The following is an 18,756-nucleotide window of genomic DNA, read 5'->3' as shown; positions in this document are numbered from 1 at the left end:
AGAGGAGAAGGGCGGTGGGTAGAAAGCTGTGAGGAGAATAGGAGAAAAGGAGTCCACTACCTTAGGCATAAAGGCAGGGTTGGGCTTCAGGGACACCTTCATGTCACCTGGTGCGAACTGGGTGCAGGATGGGCGCACAGAGAGAGCCTTTAAGTCACTAACTCGCTTTGCAGATACCAAAGCCAGGAGTAGCACCACCTTAAGAGACAGGATCTTAAGGTCCAGGCCGTCCATAGGCTCAAATGGAGGCCCGTAGAGGGCCGACAGCACCAAGGACAGATCCCATGAGGGCACCAGGGGTCGAGACACAGGGAGAAGCCTGCGCGTACCCCTCATGAAGCTACACACCAGGGGGTGTTGACCTGCCAATTTCTTCCCAAAACCCAAGTGTCGGGAGGAAATAGCTGCTAGGTACACTTTAATGGTGGAGAAAGCCTTCTTCCCATCCAACAAGTCTTGCAGGAAAGACAGAATGACGTTCACCGAGCATTGGAAGGGTGAGACCTCCCTGCCCTGACACCAGGCTTCAAACACCCTCCATTTACAGTCATATAGGGACCTAGTGGAGGGGGCCCTGGCATTCTGAATGGTTCAAATGACTGCCTGGGGCAGCTCTGCTGACCCTAACCCGCACCCCTCAGGGGCCGTGCCCACAGGGCTAGTTGTTCTGGATGAGGATGGAAGATTGAGCCTCCAGCTTGGGACACTAGGTCCCTGCAAAGCGGCAATTTCGAAGGTTGGCCCTCCAGGAGCTGGAAAATGTCCGCCACACATTGCATGGCTGGCCAGTATGGGGCCACCAGAATGAGTGTGGGGCCGAGTTTGTACCCTCAGCAAGGTGGGTGGTATCAGGGCCACTGGGGGGAAAGCATAAAGCAGTTCCCGTGGCCAGTCATGCGCCAGCGTGTCCACGCCGAGTGGAGCGTCTCAGTCACGCGGGGAGAAAAACAGTGGACACTGAGCATTCTCCTTGGAGGCAAAAAGATCCACTACGGCTCTGCCGAACCGGATCCAAATCTATTCCAACACTGCTGGATGCAGGCTCCAATCCCCGTACAGGGGAGTCCCTTTGGACAACAGATCCGCCCCCCCCCGATTCAGAACACCCGGTATGTGGGTGGCTCTGATTTAGAGGAGATGTCTGCTGCACCATAGGACCAGTCTGCGTGCCAGCGTGTGTAACCGCATGGAGAGCGCAGCCCCCCTCTGGTGGTTTACATAAGCCACAGTCGTGATGTTGTCTGTTCTCACTAGGACATGATGGCCGGAGAGAAAAGGCAGGAAGCGCCTCAGGGCTAGAAAGACCGCGAGGAGTTCCAGATAATTTATGTGTGTCCCCCAGAGCTCTCTGCCCACACACCCCTGACAGAGTGACCTTCCAGGAGGCCCCCCAACCTGACAGGCTCGCATCTGTCCTGACCACTTTGCTCATGAGAACCAACCCCAAAGTCATCCCCTGTGCCAAGAGGGAGGGGTGACGCCAACAGCGGCGCGCCGCGACACACGCTGCAGAGACCGTCACCCTGCGCGCTCTGTGGCGCACTGGAGAGAGTCCCAGTGAAGCCACCCAGCGTTGAAAATCTCTCATGTGTAGACGGCCGAGTGGTACCACTGAAATAGCCGATGCCATGAGACCCAAAAGCCTGAGGCACAACGCAAACCGCACCGAACTGTGTAGGCGGAAGCGCGCCAGGCAGAACGAGAGTGTGTTCACGCGCAGTGCCGAGAGACGGGTCTTGAACGCCCCTGAGTCCAGATTCAGACCTAGAAAGGTTATTTTCTGGGAGGGGAGTAAAACGCTTTTCTGCCAGTTTATTCTGAAACCCAGACCACACAAGTGATGGATCACAACCAGCGTGTTTGACGTTGCCTCCTCTCTGTACCGTGCCAGCAGGAGCCAGTCATCTAAGTACGTGGCCAGCCGAAAGCCCCTCTCTCTCAGAGAGGCGATCGCCACCTCCGTACACCTGACAAACACCCTCGGGCTCAGGGAGAGGGTGAAAGGGAGCACGGTGTATTCGTAACACACTCCCTGAAAGACAAACTTCAGAAATGTCCTGTGTGGAGGGTACACGGGAATATGAAGGTATGTGTCCCTCAGGTCGATTGAGGTGAACCAGTCGTTCTGGTGAATCAGACGCAAAAGGGATGAGAGCGTGAGCATTTTGAATTTGTACTTTCTGAGGCATCGGTTCAGGGCCCTCAGATCCAGGATCGGGCGAATACCGGTCCCTTCCCGTTTCGGGACCAGGAAGTACCTGGAGTAGAAACCGCTCTGAGACTGATCGGGAGGCACAATGCATATCCCTCCCTTCTCTAGCAGGGAGGAGATTTCTACCTGAAGGATGTGAGCTGATGTCCCCTGGGCGTGGGAGAACACTACACCGGAGAATCAAGGAGGAACTGAAGCGAATTGGAGCCCTGTAACCTCTCGAAATAGTTCTTAGCACCCAATGTGAAGCGGAAACCGCTGTCCATTCCTCTATGTGAGTGGAGAGCGGTGACACAGCCGTGACACACGGAGCAGCAGCTCCCTCCAGAGGCTCTGGGGCAGCAGTGCTTGTGGCAACTACTGCGCATGCGTGGGGACTTTGTGCTTTGGCAGCACTGGCATACTGGAACGACCCTTGGCTGGCGGTAAAATCCGCCAGGGGTCGCCCCAGCCTGGTTTCGCTCATCTGCATCATTTTTATTGATTTTTGCTGCGCCCTTGACATCTTGTCTGGATGCGGCAGCAAACTTTTTAATGCTTCTTGAGTGTGACATGTTTGTGAAAAACAATGTGAGTGCTTGTGACGTGTGTTTTGAGCCGGCACGGCCGGTTGCACGTCCTGGCCCCACCCTGAACCGATCAGGGACTCTGCCGGGAGGGTCACATGGGGGGGGGAGAAAGCACCATGGTAACACCGAACAGGTGGAGCCAGCGAACGGGGAACTGCCAGCTGCAGCGTTGGGAGGGAAAGAACTCCGTCAGGATGCTCTTTTCTTCTTTCTCACCTGCTGACCGCCAGGCCGGGTGGGTTGTCCCGGTGGCGGAGCGGCTTGGTTGCTGGACCTCTGAGGCCAAACTGGTCGAGGCGCTGAGCCCGAAGGAGCTGGTTGGACTGCTTGAGGCTTCGGGCGCTTTGGGATCCGGAACTGAGGCTGGGCTCGGGCAGCTGCCTGAGGAAAAGTCGGCCGAGCCGGCAGAGCAGGTGAAGGCTTACGGGGAAGGCAGAGTTGAAGGGCTTCATCCTCTTTCTTCTTTGCCTCACATCGTTGTTGCATTGATGCCAATGCAGAGCCAAAAATGCCTTCAGGCACAATTGGCATGTCCAAAATGTCCTCCTTCTCTCTATCAGAGAGGTTGATGAGGTTCAGCCATCGTGCACGTTCTTGAAGCACCATCGTGCCCATAGCTTTACCCGTGGCCTGGACCACGCAGCGCTGCACCGCGCAGCGCTGCACCCACAGGCAGATGTCGGTCAGTACGGTGATTTGCTCCCACACCTCCCGGTCCGGTTTTGTATTCATGTCCTCACAGAGCTTAGCTTGGTATGCTGAGAGCATGGAGGAGACATTCAAAGCTCGAACCGAGATGGCGGCAGCCTTGTACATCCTCTCGTTCAGCTCCGACTGAAAGCGGTCCACCTTGCAGGGAGAGCGGGAGGCCTGGAGGAAGTTGCCGAGAGCCGTGGGTGCAGATGGGCTGCAACCAGCGGTTCCATCAGCGGCATGCGAATCATGCCAGCCTTATCCACACCCTTGAAGTCCAGCGAGGAGGCTCTTTGGACAGGAGACCTGGAGCTGAAAGGGTGTTTGTCCCAGGATGATCTAACTTCTTCAAGGAGCTCCGGGAAGGCGGGCAGGAGAGGCTTTGCCGCCCTTGTGGCCTGAGGCAGCTTCTTTCCCTCGTAGCGGGATCTGACAGCTTCAGTGACCACGGTGGGCCAAGGGATGTTGAGCCTGGTCGCAGCGCGTCGGCAGACTGACTGCATGTCCAGGTGGGCGGCCGGAGAAACAGCTCCATCCCTGGGAGAGGACGGAAAGCTAGGCATGGAGGCCTGAGCGAGGGGGAGAAAAACGTTGTCATCCTCGTCCTCCTCTGAAATGAGGAGTTCCGAGGTGTCCTCGTCGTCTCCGTAATTCAACTCCAACATGTCCTCGACGGGGTGGCTCGGAACGGCCAGTTCGAGCTGTGAGCCCCAGCTGTGTTCGTCACACGGTCCCGGCTCCGGGAGGGCATGTTCGTCGGCGTCCCCAGGCGGTGGCCCAGGGGCCAGCAGGCATGGGGCCTTCCCCGACAGGCTAGCTTGGCGCTCTAGCTGCCGGTGAAGGCTCTTCAGGGTGAAGCAAGCACAGCTCTCACATGACCCGAGGACTTCCAATGCTAGCTGGGCGTGTTCCAGCCCGAGCAGACCTAGTGTGGGTCTTTGCTCGAGATTTTGTTCCCGCAGGTACAGAGGCGAGCTCCTGCACCGTCAACTCCTCTGGTGGGAGGAGCAGCTTCCGTGTGGACTAACTGGTGTGGTAGCCGGAGAACGAACAGGTGCACTGGAGTGTGAAACTGCTCGCTATGCCCCGAGCCTATGGTGAAGGTCAGGACAGAAGGACAGTAAGTTAACGTTCGGCGACGAAGAGAGAAAATTAGCTGGCTCCGTCTGTGAACAGTTGAGCTAACTTACCTGTGAGGTAAGCAACCACCGAAGCGAGAAGAGGTGATTGAATGGTGTGTGCGTTGGGATGCTTGCTACTTTTAGTAGCAGGTGACGCGTACGTCACGGTCACTGGCCAATCAGGATTGGCGTATTGAGATAAGTGCTTCTGAGGAATCCGCGGAGGGGCGTATCCCATAGTGAGACATCGAAACAAATGTTAAGAAAGAGAACTTTAGTTACCTAACAGTAGCTTTGAAAGTAAAACGGTCAAATACTTTTCAAGTATGTGTGGAATCAAGTTTAACATTTGAGTCCTCAACCTGTTTAAAAAAAGTGCCTTAGATTTCTTTCAAAGGAAAATGTTTTCTCTCATTTATCAATAACTTAAAACAAATACATGAGTATTCCTGAGCCCTCACTTATCAACTTAGAAAATCAATATGACATTAGCTCAAACGAATGAGTATGGAAAAAATTACATTCAAGTGCCCTCTTATCAGCAGATTCTAAAAGAAATCATCTCAATTTATGGGACCACAAAAGTAAACGGAGTACTTACTCTCCTAACAAAGATAAAAAACACAGACAAAAGTGCATCTCAAACCTGTAACATGCCAAACATTTGAGTTCTTGGGATCGATTCTGAACCTTTGTGAATCGATTCTGAATCTTTATAAATAAGAATCCCGATTCAGACTTGAATCGATTTTTTTCAGCACCTCTAATACTTTGGTAGCATTTTTCCTTTAAATATGCGCCACTTTACAAACTGCTGACTAGATTTAGAAAAGTTACCAAAACATGAATACAATCTATTCTAAAAGGTTTGAAACTGAAAATGTAAATAAAATTCTTATATCTACTTATTTAATGTCATTTTTTTTCCTGATAACACATTTCTGTTTCAATAGAAGCGTAAAAATAAGCCGCTTGGCTTCCAGTTCAACGGCAGAAGCAGCTCTAAACGTCTCTGCAAGAGCGTGCTTCGCTTGTCTGGTGAAGATGGAGGACAGCTTTCTTTCTCTGGTGACGATGGAGTAGAGGCTTCTTTTTCTGGAGAGGATGGGATAGACGGAGGACAAGTTTTTGCTTCTGTTAGCCTGGAGGACAGTGAGGAACATATAAATCTGGAGAACATAGACCACTGCATTCTGCAGTTTACAGTTGGAGGAGACGACGGGACGGAGGCTTTAGTTCCAGTCATAACTCCTAATGTGGAATCCAGGCTTGACGGTACGACGCAGACCAGCCCCTCTGAACCCAGTGAGTACTCCAACACACCGACCTTCTAGCTTCATCATTAAACTCTGTCAGCAAATCAAGCAGCTTAAGACATTTTTACATGATTCTGCAGCTTCTGTTGCGTAAAACAGGATTCCTACTTGTCCTGGAAAACCTGGAAAATGATAGACCAATTTTCCAGTAATGGAAAGCATGTGGAAAATATGTCCTGGGAAAAAACATGTCCTCTCCCTTCTTGGTAATGAACGCAAATGGGTTAAACATTTTACTCTAGGAATGGGCGATATGGCCTAAAATCTATATCACGATACATTTGAAGCACATGCACAATAAATGTTGTCTTTAGTTTATACATGTAAAAATAACAAGTGATTCTAAAAAGTATAGAATAAATTTCATCTCGAATTATTAGTATAAATGGCATTTATTTTTCTAAACTTATTTAAATAAATACATAATATCTAAAATAGTTTTATGCTAATGTTCTTTTTCCAAACAATGCAGCAAAAAATCATCAACTGAAGATAGATGAAGATATTTTAAATAAAATACAAGCTAGATGTGATGAAAACACAAAATTCTAAGTTGTTTGAACTAAAGTGAAAAATGAAAAACACAAATAACATTTCTTTCTGCTTTCCTGATTAATTTCTCATGTTTTTTTGCTCATAGAAGTGAAGTTTTACTTCAGGAGTGAATAACTGCAGGTAAAATGATGCTCTGCTGTGTTTTTTATCAGCATTTTTACAATAAGGTTGGAGGTTTATCTAATTTCTTGCACTTTTGTTGAGCTACACTCAGATCAGCTGACCCAACTTTGTGCGCACCAGCAACACAGAGCCAGACAGAGGGAGGGAGGAGCTGGTTTCAAACTAGAGCTTTTTCATTTAACGGGACAAACAGCTGAAACTGGAAAGGACTGTTAGAGAAAATTGTTGAAACTAAATCACAGGAGATATCCAAAAAGTTAGAAAGCCGAATGGCTGTTAAGTGATTTGGCGTTAACAAGCTGTTAAACGCTGATACATTAGTCTCGCCCAGCGTTTTTTACTGAGGATGTTTTTCTTCTTACCATCCATCTCCAAACCAGGTCCGTGTAACCGATGTAACCTCGTGCCCTTTACAAGGTTGTCTTCATCCACGTGCTCTGCTCTGCAGCAGCAGCTGCTGTGTTTCGTCCAGAGCTGATGCAGATTGACAACATTCATGGAAAAGATGGAGGAGTGTACGCTTAGCCGTGTTGAAGCGCTAAACTGTTGCGCTCCTTGATCTTTGATTTTTTGTTTTACCGTGTATTGCTATTTTACGTATGTGATTCCTATCTTCTTCTTCCTGTGAGATTGGTGGGGCGGCACCAAAGCTCACCCTATGGATGAGCCACTTCTGCTTTGTTGCTAGATTTACCAATTTTTCAGACCAAAGTAAGGATTTATTTCTCCAACGAAGGGCCAAAACTAGTGACTTTCAGTTCGAGTGTTGCTGTATCGCAGTAAATCGAGTTAGAGGTTTTTCTTCTTCTTTCTGTTGAGTGACAGAGGAGCAGCGGAGAGCTGTGGGTATGTCATCACTCATGTCTTTGCGTGAAATATATTTTTAGTTTTAGTGGAGCCGTAGCAAACATGACAACAGCTTCGAGATAGCGATGGACAACAAGTAGTCTTACCACGTTCCACTCAGTATTTCATACTTGTTCTATTGTCCGACAGCAGAAACAAACAAACAAAAAAAAAATCAAGATACTATGTACCGTAAATCCTCGAACACAGGCCCGGGCCTTTATTTACTCAAGCACATCCTGGTTCAGGCCTTTATTGGAAGGAGGCCAGATTTAGAGGCAGGCCTCAATTTCAATTTGAGCAAATTAAGCTACCAGTAGAATGAATAAAACCAGATTTTTTGTCTTATTTGAACCTATAAAACACTAGGTTCGTTTATTGAAAATGTACAATTCACTCTGCTCCTTCTGCATGAAACAGGCTGCAGGAAAACTGGAAATTAACCGAGTTTATCTCCTTGAATACATTTAAAACTAGACTGAGATTACCTGTGTTGTAACTGCCTTCTGTAATTTTTGTACATAACATGTCTGTGTGACTGAAAAATTTGTAACTGTAACTTTTGCTGCCGCTTGGTCGGGACTCCCTTGAAAATGAGGTTTGTAATCTCAATGGGACCTTCTTGGGTAAATAAAGAATAAATAGATAAATAAAAACAGTTAACATATTATCGCTGGAATCAATTATGTGACACACTTTTACTTTCAGTTTCACATCCACCGCGTCTGCTTAGCTTCTTTTACTTTTACATTCCCGATACGTTTGACACTATTGGTGGTGTTTTTACCATCCTTTCTACACCCACCATGACCTGAACATAGTGAAACTGTGTGATCCTCATGAAGCACACAGACTCTGTTGCTGCGTGCAACCCTTTCATTCTCACTGGACGAATGCATGTCTTCATCAGAGGGTAAATTACTCTTCAGAATCGTATTGTTGAGCTTTGTCAACAATGAGCAGACCTGTCAGCATTGTAAGATTTCCTCTAACATTTGCCCTTCGTGCTCCGCGCTCCTCCTCGTCTCCTCTCCTCAGTCTGGAGCCTTCTGATGGTAGGAGACTTTCAAGCTCTATAATCTCCAAAAATTTTAATAGAAACACCCAAAAGTGTAGCTCAGATATAAGTTACACATCTCCACTATCTTCTGGTGTAAAGTAATAACTTTATGAGAGATTATATTTGCAGCTGTGGCTCGTTAAACCCAGTAATGATGCTTTTTGCAATATTGACACTTTGGTGCTTATAGGGTTGATTTTAGTCTTTCTCAGCAGGTCTTTGAGTTATAAGCCTACATTTATAATTTATTACGATAAAATACACAAGGGGTCAAGTGAAGCATTTTATTTTTAATTTTAATTGGTATTGTGCATTGTTGTTATGTCAGTGCAAATTAGATGTATATATATATATTCTTCCGGCTCTTGGAGAGTACAGACACTTTTTTCTCCTCTCCCTCCCTCTTATCCCAAGGCTCTTTGTCCTGTCCGTGCACGGCGCTTCTGCATTTTTTCTGGAAACTGTTAAAAACGGACCTGGTCAGATGGTCTCTCAACGCGATTGACCAAATTTTTTCAACGAAGAGAACGAGAGAAGGAGCTCCCGGATGCCCCTCTGGGACAGAGCCAGCTGGGTATATCATGGACTCCTGGAAAAAGTGGAACCTGATATGCCTCTCTCAACTGTCTGTAGAGGATTCTGAAGATGTTTGGTTATTCGTCGTTTTGGTGTCGGGATTCCTGCTGTTTGGCCTGAGCGGTTACCTGGCTTACCGGAAAATTAACAAGCTTTCGAAAAAAAGGAAACAGTTTGTTCAGATAAAGGACCATAAATCAAAACTATGTGAAATTAATTGTGGAATGCCATAAGGGTCGGTCCTCAGACCAAAACTGTTCATTTTGTTTATTAACGACTTATCTAAGACACTCTGTACCATTCTATTTGCAGATGATACAACACTGTTTTACTCAGGATCAAATATTGAGGAGGTGGCTAAAGTGATAAATGATGAACTGAATCTTAATAAAACAAATTTTATTCTGTTTAATGATAAAAAGAACGGTGATGTGTCATTGGAAATAGATGGGATTGCAATTCAAAGAGTAAAAGAAACTAAATTTCTTGGAGTTCTTATTGATGAAGACTTGTCATGGAAATCCCATATTAGTTACATAAAAGGTAAAATTGCAAAATCCTTAGGAGTATTACATAGACTCAAGTTTTTACTGACTAATTCTGGTTTGTTGGCATTGTACAATTCACTGATTGTTCCATACTTGACTTATTGTGTAGAATTCTGCGGAGCAACATACAAAAACTATACACAACCCTTATTTATTTTACAGAAAAGAGCTCTGAGAATCATCACTTATAGTGGCTGTAGAGATCCATCGAACCCATTGTTTATTAAATATAAATTACTGAAATTTCATGATTTAAAAAACTGGAAAATCATACAAACCATGTATAAAGCCAAATTAGGTACTCTGCCAACAAACATTCAGGGGATATTTGAAAAGAGAACTAGAACATGCTGAAAGAAACTGATGTGTTTACAAAACCTAGATTTAGAGCTAAAATTAAGGAGTGGAATATATCTGTAAATGGTGTTAAATTATGGAATAACCTTAAAAGGGAAATTTAAAAAACTCTGTCATTTAATATATTCAAAAAATGTACCAAATTGAGTGTACTAAATAATTATTAAAATGTAAATTAAATCAGTGATCATGATTGCACTGGAATGTAGAACAGGAAAAAGTTTAAAATGAATCTGTATGTGTGTCTGACAAATGGTAATTATATATAAATTGATTATTTTACTGGAAATGGGGGCAGAAATTATAAGATGTTTTTCTACATTCTGCTCCTTTTCGTTCAAAATTGATTTGTTGTTATGTATTTCTTATTGCTTATATGTTTTATTTGTTTTATTTTGAATGAAATAAACGAAGAAAAAAAAATATATATTTATTGGCTCAATCCCGGAGCTCAGGGATGGAATGCACCGCGCTCTGAACGCACAAACTCGTATAATTGTCGAGATGAGTCGTAAGCTTGGAACTTTGGCTAAGATTCAGGCTCTGGCACAGAAGGAGCAAGTGGACGGATCAACACGAATTGGGATGGATACGCCATTATTGGATCTAGAGGGGTTGAATACCAACTGAACACTAAGGCAGAGAGGAAATTATCTCTGTCTTTCCCCAAAACAATTTTTATCTGAATCTGGTGCCCTTGGAGCCTGTGAGGCTGAAGTGATAACTCCCCCCACTGAAGAAATGTGGAATGCTGCCGTCGCTATGGAAACTCTTTCTCCCTATCCCAGCCTGGGCGGGACTGTGTCCGGTGAAGGCCGTGGAACCGTATCTAGGAGTCACTGTGCCCTCTTACCCATTATCTCCCTCCCCTGTCCACATGGAGGTGATGAGCGCTGCTCCATGCGGCTGCACGCACTGAAGTGAGGAGAGTCCCAACCCTACCTCCCCACCTAGTGGACACTTATGTTGTGCAATGTCTGAAGTCTGTGTGCATATCTGTCTGAGGTGTTTTTTTGCATAGCAAAACTGCCCTCTCTGTGGAGGGTAACTCTGAAGTGCCTTTTCCCCCTCCCCCGACTCTATCCTCATATAAACCCTCTTGTTCTATTACGGTAGCGCGACGGGTTGCGAATGACCACAGTCACCAATTCTTGTCATGTGTCTATGTATGTATGTCTGATCTCAGAATTGTGTGTACTGAAACTCTAATTTCCCTCTGGGATTAATAAAGTATTTTTAAATTGAATTGAATTGAATATGAGTTTGTTATTGATTTATTGCAGTCCTTTGATTTTAGTGAGGTTAGTACACATCATAGCCATATATGCTATGGCCAGCCGAGAGACATAATCCCTCCAGCGTGTCCTGGGTCTTCTTTTAGGTCTCCTCCTGGTTGGATGTCCCCAGAAAACCCCACCGGAGAGTAGGGCTGGGCGATATGGCCTAAAATCAATATCACGATATATTGAGGATTTAACCTCGATAACGATATATGGACGATAACTACAGGTATGCGCAGAGACAAAAGTTGTCCACTAGATGGGGCTGTCACATGCATTACGTTTAGTCAAATCTTTACGTGACTCAAGGTGTACAGCTTCTTAAAGGGACATGAATGTTGCCAACCTACACGCATCTTTTCATTTTTTATTACCAAATTTATTGACATGGGAAAAATCTCGATAAGAGTCACAAATTTCGATAATACATTTTTGATTTATTGCCTTGCCCTGCCAGGGAGGTGTCCAACAGGCATCCTAACTAGATGCCCAAGCCACCTGAATTGGCTCCTCTCAATGTGGAGGAGCAGCGGGTCTACTCTGAGCCCCTCCCAGATGACCGAGCTCACCCTATCTCTAAGGGAGAGAGCCCAGCCACCATGCGGAGGAAACTCATTTCAGCCGCTTGTATCCGCATTCTGAAACATCTTGTTCTGTCAGTCTCTACCCAAAGCTTGTGACCATATGTGAGGGTAGGAACGTAGATCGACCGGTAAATCCACAGCTTCACCTTCCTGCTCTGCTCTCTCTTCACCACAACTGATCAGTACAACGCCCGCATCACTGCAGAGGCAGCACCAATCCGCCTGTCGATCTCCCGATCCAAAATGGAGCATGAGATGGAGCTTTTAATGATTGACAAAATAATTTCTTTTGGTGTTTTGGTTTTCAGTTTTCAGCCAAGAGTTTTTATTTTGGTGCATCCCTGCTCATACACTGAGAAACTCTTCAGAAATCAGCTGGTTTATGAGGGAGTGAGTACTCGAGGACTCATTTAGTTTTCCTTTTTAGAGGATTATTATTTTTCAGAAAATATGAATGAGAACCCCTGACCTCTTGTTCCTTCATAGTTCTTTATTATATCAACTTGAGGGTTAAATGAGGGCATGTGTGCTTAAAGGCATCCTACTTGCTTACTTAACAGGATTATAAGGAAAATGTTCTTTGTGTTTCTGCATTTCAGTTGTGTTGTCCAGTGATGATGAGGAGTCTAATAACAAACCTCAGCGCAGCAGCGAGGTGATCTTTCCGGTGTCTGACACGACCATACAGGAGTCTGTCTCCAAATGGATGGATGCTCCAGACTTACAGGACCAGCAGGTTGGTACAGTGTTGCTCCTAATCTAAAAAAAACATTCCCACACTTCTTCTCCTGCCTTAAATTTTCTGTATAAAGTTGCAGCAGGTTTTAAGGGAGCTAAAGGTAAAGCCCAGATTAACCCGGCAACATTGTTTTAGAGGTATCAGGCTGGGGCCCAGGTTTTACGTCACCCCGGGGTGTCGTCACACTGACGTGAATCAAAGACCTGCTGCGACTCGTGTATCCACCAGCAGGTGGTGCCAAAGTTACGAGACAAGAACACACACAGTGGCTGTAGGTTATTGAACTGATAAAGTTCTCTCCATCTTTTTGTCTCTGCGTTGTTGATGCTGCAGCGAGCTGTGGACGAGTCTCCTTGCTCAGGACCAGCCTCTCCTCTCCCTGAAGATGATTACTCGTGTTTGAGTGTGGCCTTTTGCTCCCTGCGCTGTGGAGGTTACAAAGCAAGAGCCAACGGAAGCTTCGTGGTAACTCCAGTAATATAACACTGATGATTCATCTTTAATGATCAAAATCTAGCTCATCTTTGTTTTTATTATTTTTACAGATAGCCAAACACAAAATCATCATCCCTCTGAAAGGTATTAACTTAATTTATTGACACAGCGTACACATTCCTTAAGAGAGGACAGCATAGTTGGCTTGTTTGATTAGAGTTTGCTCAGATTTTCAACTTTGTTCCTTTTCTCTGACCTTTGGTCCTGTTATAACAACAAAACAACCTCTGTTTTGTTCCACTCATGCTGTCTGCGTACCATCCTTTCTTGGCTTAGTGTTCTATTTTAGCTTGAGTGTGTGTTCTAATGGATTAGAACATCTAGACCCCTTTAGCACGTTCACCCCAGAGCCGATGACTCTCTACCTCCGTCAGCTAAGAAGGTTATTCACTCGGGTTTGATCCTGGATTTATCAGTGTAACAAACGCTTCTGTTAAAGAAAATTCACTACATACAAGAGTCAGTACAGGTATTTCTGCAGAAGCAGTACCCACGTAACACCTAACATGATGTCAGCACTTGCAGACATAAAGCTAATCATACCTCCTGGTGTCCCCAGATACAAGCCAGCAGCAGAATGGGACGGTGAGTTTTGAGCGCAGAGAGCTGAGGAGGTACAGCATTTGGACTCAGCAGGAGATGGAGGTGTGGGAGTTTCACTTTGAAGACGACGGGGAGCCCTTTTTTGGCATCCTGCTGTTATATGTGTCAGAAACAGCTGCAGCGGCTTTACGGGAGGACCTTAGTCAGCTGAGTGTCGAAGACGATGGATTCATAAATACAGGTGGGATAACAGGAACACTAATCTAAACTTTGACTCTTTTGTTGCTCAAAGTGACAAAGCTCTTTATTTGAATAGGGAAAGCCAGCCCTTTTGTCCTGCTCACTCTCAAAGATCCTTTGGAGGGAATGGAAGGAGCTTTGCTGCGTTCTGTGCTGGATCTCGACTGCATCAACAGCATGACAGAAATCCTTCCAGCCCACGGTGACGAGGGACATTTTAGCATGGAGGACCTTGATACTCCGGTCCTTTCTCTGGACAGCAGCATAGAGCTGATTAGGAAGACTGGACTGGACTCACACCTGCTCTCCATGCTGGGCATAAAGGACTCTGAGTGTAAACCGGCGGAGGAGCAGGACAGTTCAGATAACGATGGAAACGAAATCCCCACAGCCCATATCTGGCTGGATACGGACTTCCAGAAGGAGTCAAATCCGGAGAAGGATCCGGACCCAGAAGAAGACACGGAGACACAAGTTGAACCAAATAAGGACCCGGAACAGGAAGTTCAGAAGTCCCCTGATGTAAGTGGATCCAGCAGAAGCAGTCCAGCTGCTTAGAAGATCCAAACGAATGAACACAATAAACAGAAGGTTTTTTATGAAGTCGTTAGATTGTCAAAACATACGTTTACGGATTTATCAGCTTTACCGTCTGCGCTTTAGTTTATTAAAGTTTTACTTTGACAGAACCCAAAGGAGGAGGCCCAGCTCGTCTACGCCGTTTGCCATCGTAGATCAAAAGACTCCTACTCTGTATTTCTGCAGAAACCCGACTCTAACTGGATCAAATTTAAACATCGAGGTCTTGCTCGAAGGCAAGTCACCCATGTCTTCAGACTAAAGATCTGTCAAACATAAATAAAAATATGTCCCTCCTGTTCTTAGGTTGATACAGTTCCCCCCACCCCCGCAGAAAGGAGGAATAACCGTCACCATGGAAGACCTGCGGTGCCTTGACAGTGGGCAGTACCTTAATGATGTCATCATTGATTTTTACCTGAAGTGAGTGCAATCATTTGGTTAGTGAGATGAGTAACTCTTTGTGATGTCGTTTAAGTCCACTGATGTTTCCAATTCAGATTCCTCATCCAGAACGCGTCCGCTGACTTCACTGAGCGCTGCCACATCTTCAGCAGCTTCTTCTTCAAGCAGCTGACGCGCCGGGACAATGCCAGTGAAGGTGTTAAAAATGACTCGTAAGTCACAGTTTTCACTAGTTTAATAATTAATGGGTGTTAGGAGTTATTGTTAATTAAAACAATTCTTTCCGTTAAAATTTAAATTCTCATTTTTAACTTACTAAGGATTTTTAAAAATTGTGTTTCGGGTGTCAAACAAGTTGTCAAAGGCAGAGGCGGCACCAGCGAGTGAAGACGTGGACTCGACACGTGGACATCTTTAAAAAGGACTTTGTGTTTGTGCCTGTCAACCAGGAGTGAGTGAACTAAAAATAAAGAAAATGTTTTTATTCTGTAGATTTTTAAATCTCATGTTTTCTTGTTCAGGTCTCACTGGTATTTAGTTGTGATTTGCTTTCCTGGCCTGGAGGAGTCCAAACTGGAAGACTGGACAGGCGACCTGGACGATCAGAACGAGTCCCCAGAGTCTAACGCAGAAACAGCAACCACGCAAAAATCCAGTGACGGCATGGACTCGGAGACGGGTACGGAGGCGTTTGTCAGGATCATTGTCGTGATGTTGGAAAATAAATCATGTTAATTGTTTGTTTTTTATCTTTTAGAAAAGAATGGAGCAAAATCCACAACAAAGGCGCAACTGTGTCAGATTGTAAGGACTCATCTTCTTGTGCTCAATAGAAACGTAATTTTTCTTCCTATTTTAACCTGTTGGGTCACTTTGTCGTTGCAGAGTTGCACAAAGCTGACATGCCAGAGAAAGACCGTTTGCAAAAGGTGAGTTTGGCCTGTCTCCAAAATTACTTACCTAACGGATATCATGCACTCTACTTCCGCTATTGAAATAAGAAGCTGTGCACATGGTTAAACTACAACAAACCTCTACTGTTTTATGTTCAAAATGTTGTGTTCTGAGTATTTATCTTTATGTGTTTAACAGTCGTAACTTTATTCGGTTCTGTATATCCAGGCAAACCATAGCAGTAGCAAAAAGATCTAGCTCTGCAGGTTGACCTAGCCACGCTCCATTGTAGCCTCAGCAGGCATACCATTGGCCTGAGCAGTTTTGTGTCTGGCCAATCACAGGGCTCTACATTTGTTGAGCTAGAGGTGAGAATAACAGCAAAGATGGAAATGGTGCTTGTTTGAAACAGCGTTTCCATAGATTTTGGACAATTTAGACTTGAGCTCCCCTTTGAGACGTGAGCAGATAAGAGGCAGTTAAAGTGGCAGTGTGTAGTTTCCTGGTGCTAGGGGCAGTACGTGCATACATTTCAGGGTAGTTTTACACCATATCGCCCTGACTGTTTAAAAACATTACGGTAAATGTTGTTACCTATGGAGCAGAAAGCATAAGACCTTGGCGTGACTCCTCAGACGGTGTTCCTTCAGTTAATTCCATTGAGAAAATGCAATGCCGATTGTAGTTTTCTGGTGTTGAAGTTTCTGGTCTGCTTGGAGTCCTGTGCCTGCCAATACTACGGCAATACCGCTAGGCCAAAATATAATGCATCTCTTTTTCAATTCTTTCACATATTATTAAATTTGTGTTTCTTAATGCCTACATGTTTTTGAATGTGGTAACATAACTTCCATAAGTCATACAACCAGCCGATCTCTGTATGATGTCATCGACAGGCGCAGGACCCCGAGCTGGCAAGAAGGAAACATGGCGTCTAATGTGGCGTCCCCCATAGACGCAAGATCCGCGCTCTATTAGACCCAAGTTATATGTTACAAAGCCGCCAATAAGTTTCAACAACTGAACATAATTTTATTAATTTTCAACATTCCGATGGATATTTCCAGAGAATAACGGTAAAAACTGCACATATATATTTGACTCTTCGGCGGTGTATGGGTATGGGGGACTGCCCCACTGATTGACAACCATAGAGGTGATAACATCGTGTTGCCCGTTTGCTCTGATTGGTCCTAACGCTGTTCAGTGGCGTGCAGGAACAGTTTGATGGACAACCGTAGCTTCCACCCTAAAGAGTGAACCGTTTCCGTGATTCGTGGCAAGACTATACATTTACATATACAGGACGGCTTACCGGGCTACAATATTTGTACTTGGACACAGGAAATTGTCCCAAAGCTGACTGAAGTAGGTAGAAAAGTGTAGAAGACGATGCAATTTTACAATCTAAGGACGAATTTGAACCCTGGTTTGATGCGCAGTTGAAATTTCATTTAATGAAAACCAAATGACCAAAATGTGGACATCTGTTTCCCCAGGCCGTGCATTCTCATCATGGATTCCCTCAAGCTGTCTCTTCATGAGCGAGTCTTCAAACTTCTACGAGAGTAAGCGGCGCACGTCGAGTCTGTCTGGATGTTGGTTTTTTGGTGTTTGTTAATGGGAGTCTTGGTTCCTCAGGTACTTGCAGTCAGAGTGGGAGGCTCGTCGTGGATCATCCAGGGATTTTGGTCCTGATCAAATGAAGAGCTCACACTGCAAAGTTCCACTTCAGGACAACAGCACCGACTGTGGCCTTTATCTCCTTCAATACGTCGAGTGTTTTTTAAAGGTATTGTTCATTACTCTAGAGCTCAGATTTGAACATGTTCTGAATAGTTTACTAAGTCAGTGAAATATTAAAACGCCACGTGTTTGTTTAAGCTTTGCTTCTTAAAGTGATTAAATATCTTTGCTCTCAGGACCCTGTGGTGCACTTTGACCTCCCTCTACACCTGCAACAGTGGTTTCCACGGCAGCTGATCCGGAACAAACGTGATAAAATCCGAGACCTGATCTTAAACCTTTATAGACACCAGAACCTGGAAAACAATAAAAAGTAGAGGCTCTCCACGTTCCTGTAGCTGGTTCACATCACTGCTCATACTGAACTCTTCTGTTCCAACTGTTTTATTTTTTATTTTCAGGACTAAGAAAAGGATGGTTAAAACATGTGTACATACAGCCAAAAAGACCAAAAATATGTTGCTACATACTAATGTTTGTACACCCCAAGGTTTTTTATTTTATTTTATTTTTATGCTATTTAGATCTTTTCTAATGCTTTATGTAGCTTTTGTTTCTCTAAGGTCACATCAAATGTTAGTTGAACTTGTGAAATTGTGACAGTGGTAAACGGTAGCCTAATAAACTTTGTTGAGGTTTGTTTAAATTTGAGAATGTTTGACTAGTTTGGTCCAGTTTTCAGCTTTTCGTGTGACTTAGTTATATCTGTTGGATCAAAACCTTTGTGTTTGTTTCAGACAGCACAAAGCGACAACTCTCTAAAGCTACGTGAAACTTTTACAGCTTTAAACTAAATATTCAAGCTAACAGCTATCCACTGTCATCTGAATACATGATATTATTATCATAATTTATATGTTTGACAAGCATCAAGTTTTTAGTTCTAATTTTCTTAATGTACAGGAAAACAAGGAGAAATATTTGGTATTTTTTTACATATGAGATCAAGAAAGATCCAGTTTGCAGAAACCCAACCCATATAACACTTAACACTCTAAATTAATTGCTTTTTTTATTTTGTGTAAATTCATCTTTAGAACTAATGATGTATGAAAATGATAAAAAAAAATGTTTCTTTTAACACGGTAACCTCCCGTTATAGGCTGGTCTTTTGTTTTAGAAAATATGCTGAACGAATGTTGATTTTAGAAACCAATTTAGTTTCAGTTGTGTATTAAAACTCATGCAACAAACTACATTTATCATTTTGACTTTATTTTAAACCTAATTTCCATGAATAGAAATAAGAAATCAGTTTATTGTCAGTGAAGTTTA

At 44.5% G+C, this 18,756-nt stretch overlaps 1 protein-coding gene across 9 annotated transcripts in view; it reads left to right on the top strand.

Annotated features, from left to right (window-relative positions):
• Positions 1-18,674, top strand: part of LOC107389751 (SUMO specific peptidase 7) — a 30,523-nt gene extending 11,849 nt beyond the window's left edge. For all 9 annotated transcript variants that reach the window (XM_054746773.2, XM_015966084.3, XM_054746772.2 and 6 more), the window contains 16 exons: positions 5,549-5,900; positions 12,440-12,576; positions 12,913-13,044; positions 13,125-13,158; positions 13,634-13,858; positions 13,934-14,379; positions 14,545-14,672; positions 14,743-14,859; positions 14,937-15,053; positions 15,197-15,292; positions 15,363-15,520; positions 15,599-15,645; positions 15,727-15,770; positions 17,235-17,303; positions 17,377-17,527; positions 17,658-18,674. In XM_054746773.2, the coding sequence (XP_054602748.1) occupies positions 5,549-5,900; positions 12,440-12,576; positions 12,913-13,044; positions 13,125-13,158; positions 13,634-13,858; positions 13,934-14,379; positions 14,545-14,672; positions 14,743-14,859; positions 14,937-15,053; positions 15,197-15,292; positions 15,363-15,520; positions 15,599-15,645; positions 15,727-15,770; positions 17,235-17,303; positions 17,377-17,527; positions 17,658-17,798 (2,394 nt within the window). In that variant the 3' untranslated portion in view covers positions 17,799-18,674. The remainder of the gene's footprint in view (positions 1-5,548; positions 5,901-12,439; positions 12,577-12,912; positions 13,045-13,124; positions 13,159-13,633; positions 13,859-13,933; positions 14,380-14,544; positions 14,673-14,742; positions 14,860-14,936; positions 15,054-15,196; positions 15,293-15,362; positions 15,521-15,598; positions 15,646-15,726; positions 15,771-17,234; positions 17,304-17,376; positions 17,528-17,657) is intronic.
• Positions 18,675-18,756: the final 82 nt, after the last annotated feature.

This window comes from Nothobranchius furzeri, chromosome 14, assembly GCF_043380555.1.
Source record: "Nothobranchius furzeri strain GRZ-AD chromosome 14, NfurGRZ-RIMD1, whole genome shotgun sequence".
NCBI lineage: Eukaryota > Metazoa > Chordata > Actinopteri > Cyprinodontiformes > Nothobranchiidae > Nothobranchius > Nothobranchius furzeri.
This window is presented reverse-complemented; position numbering and strand designations above follow the sequence as displayed.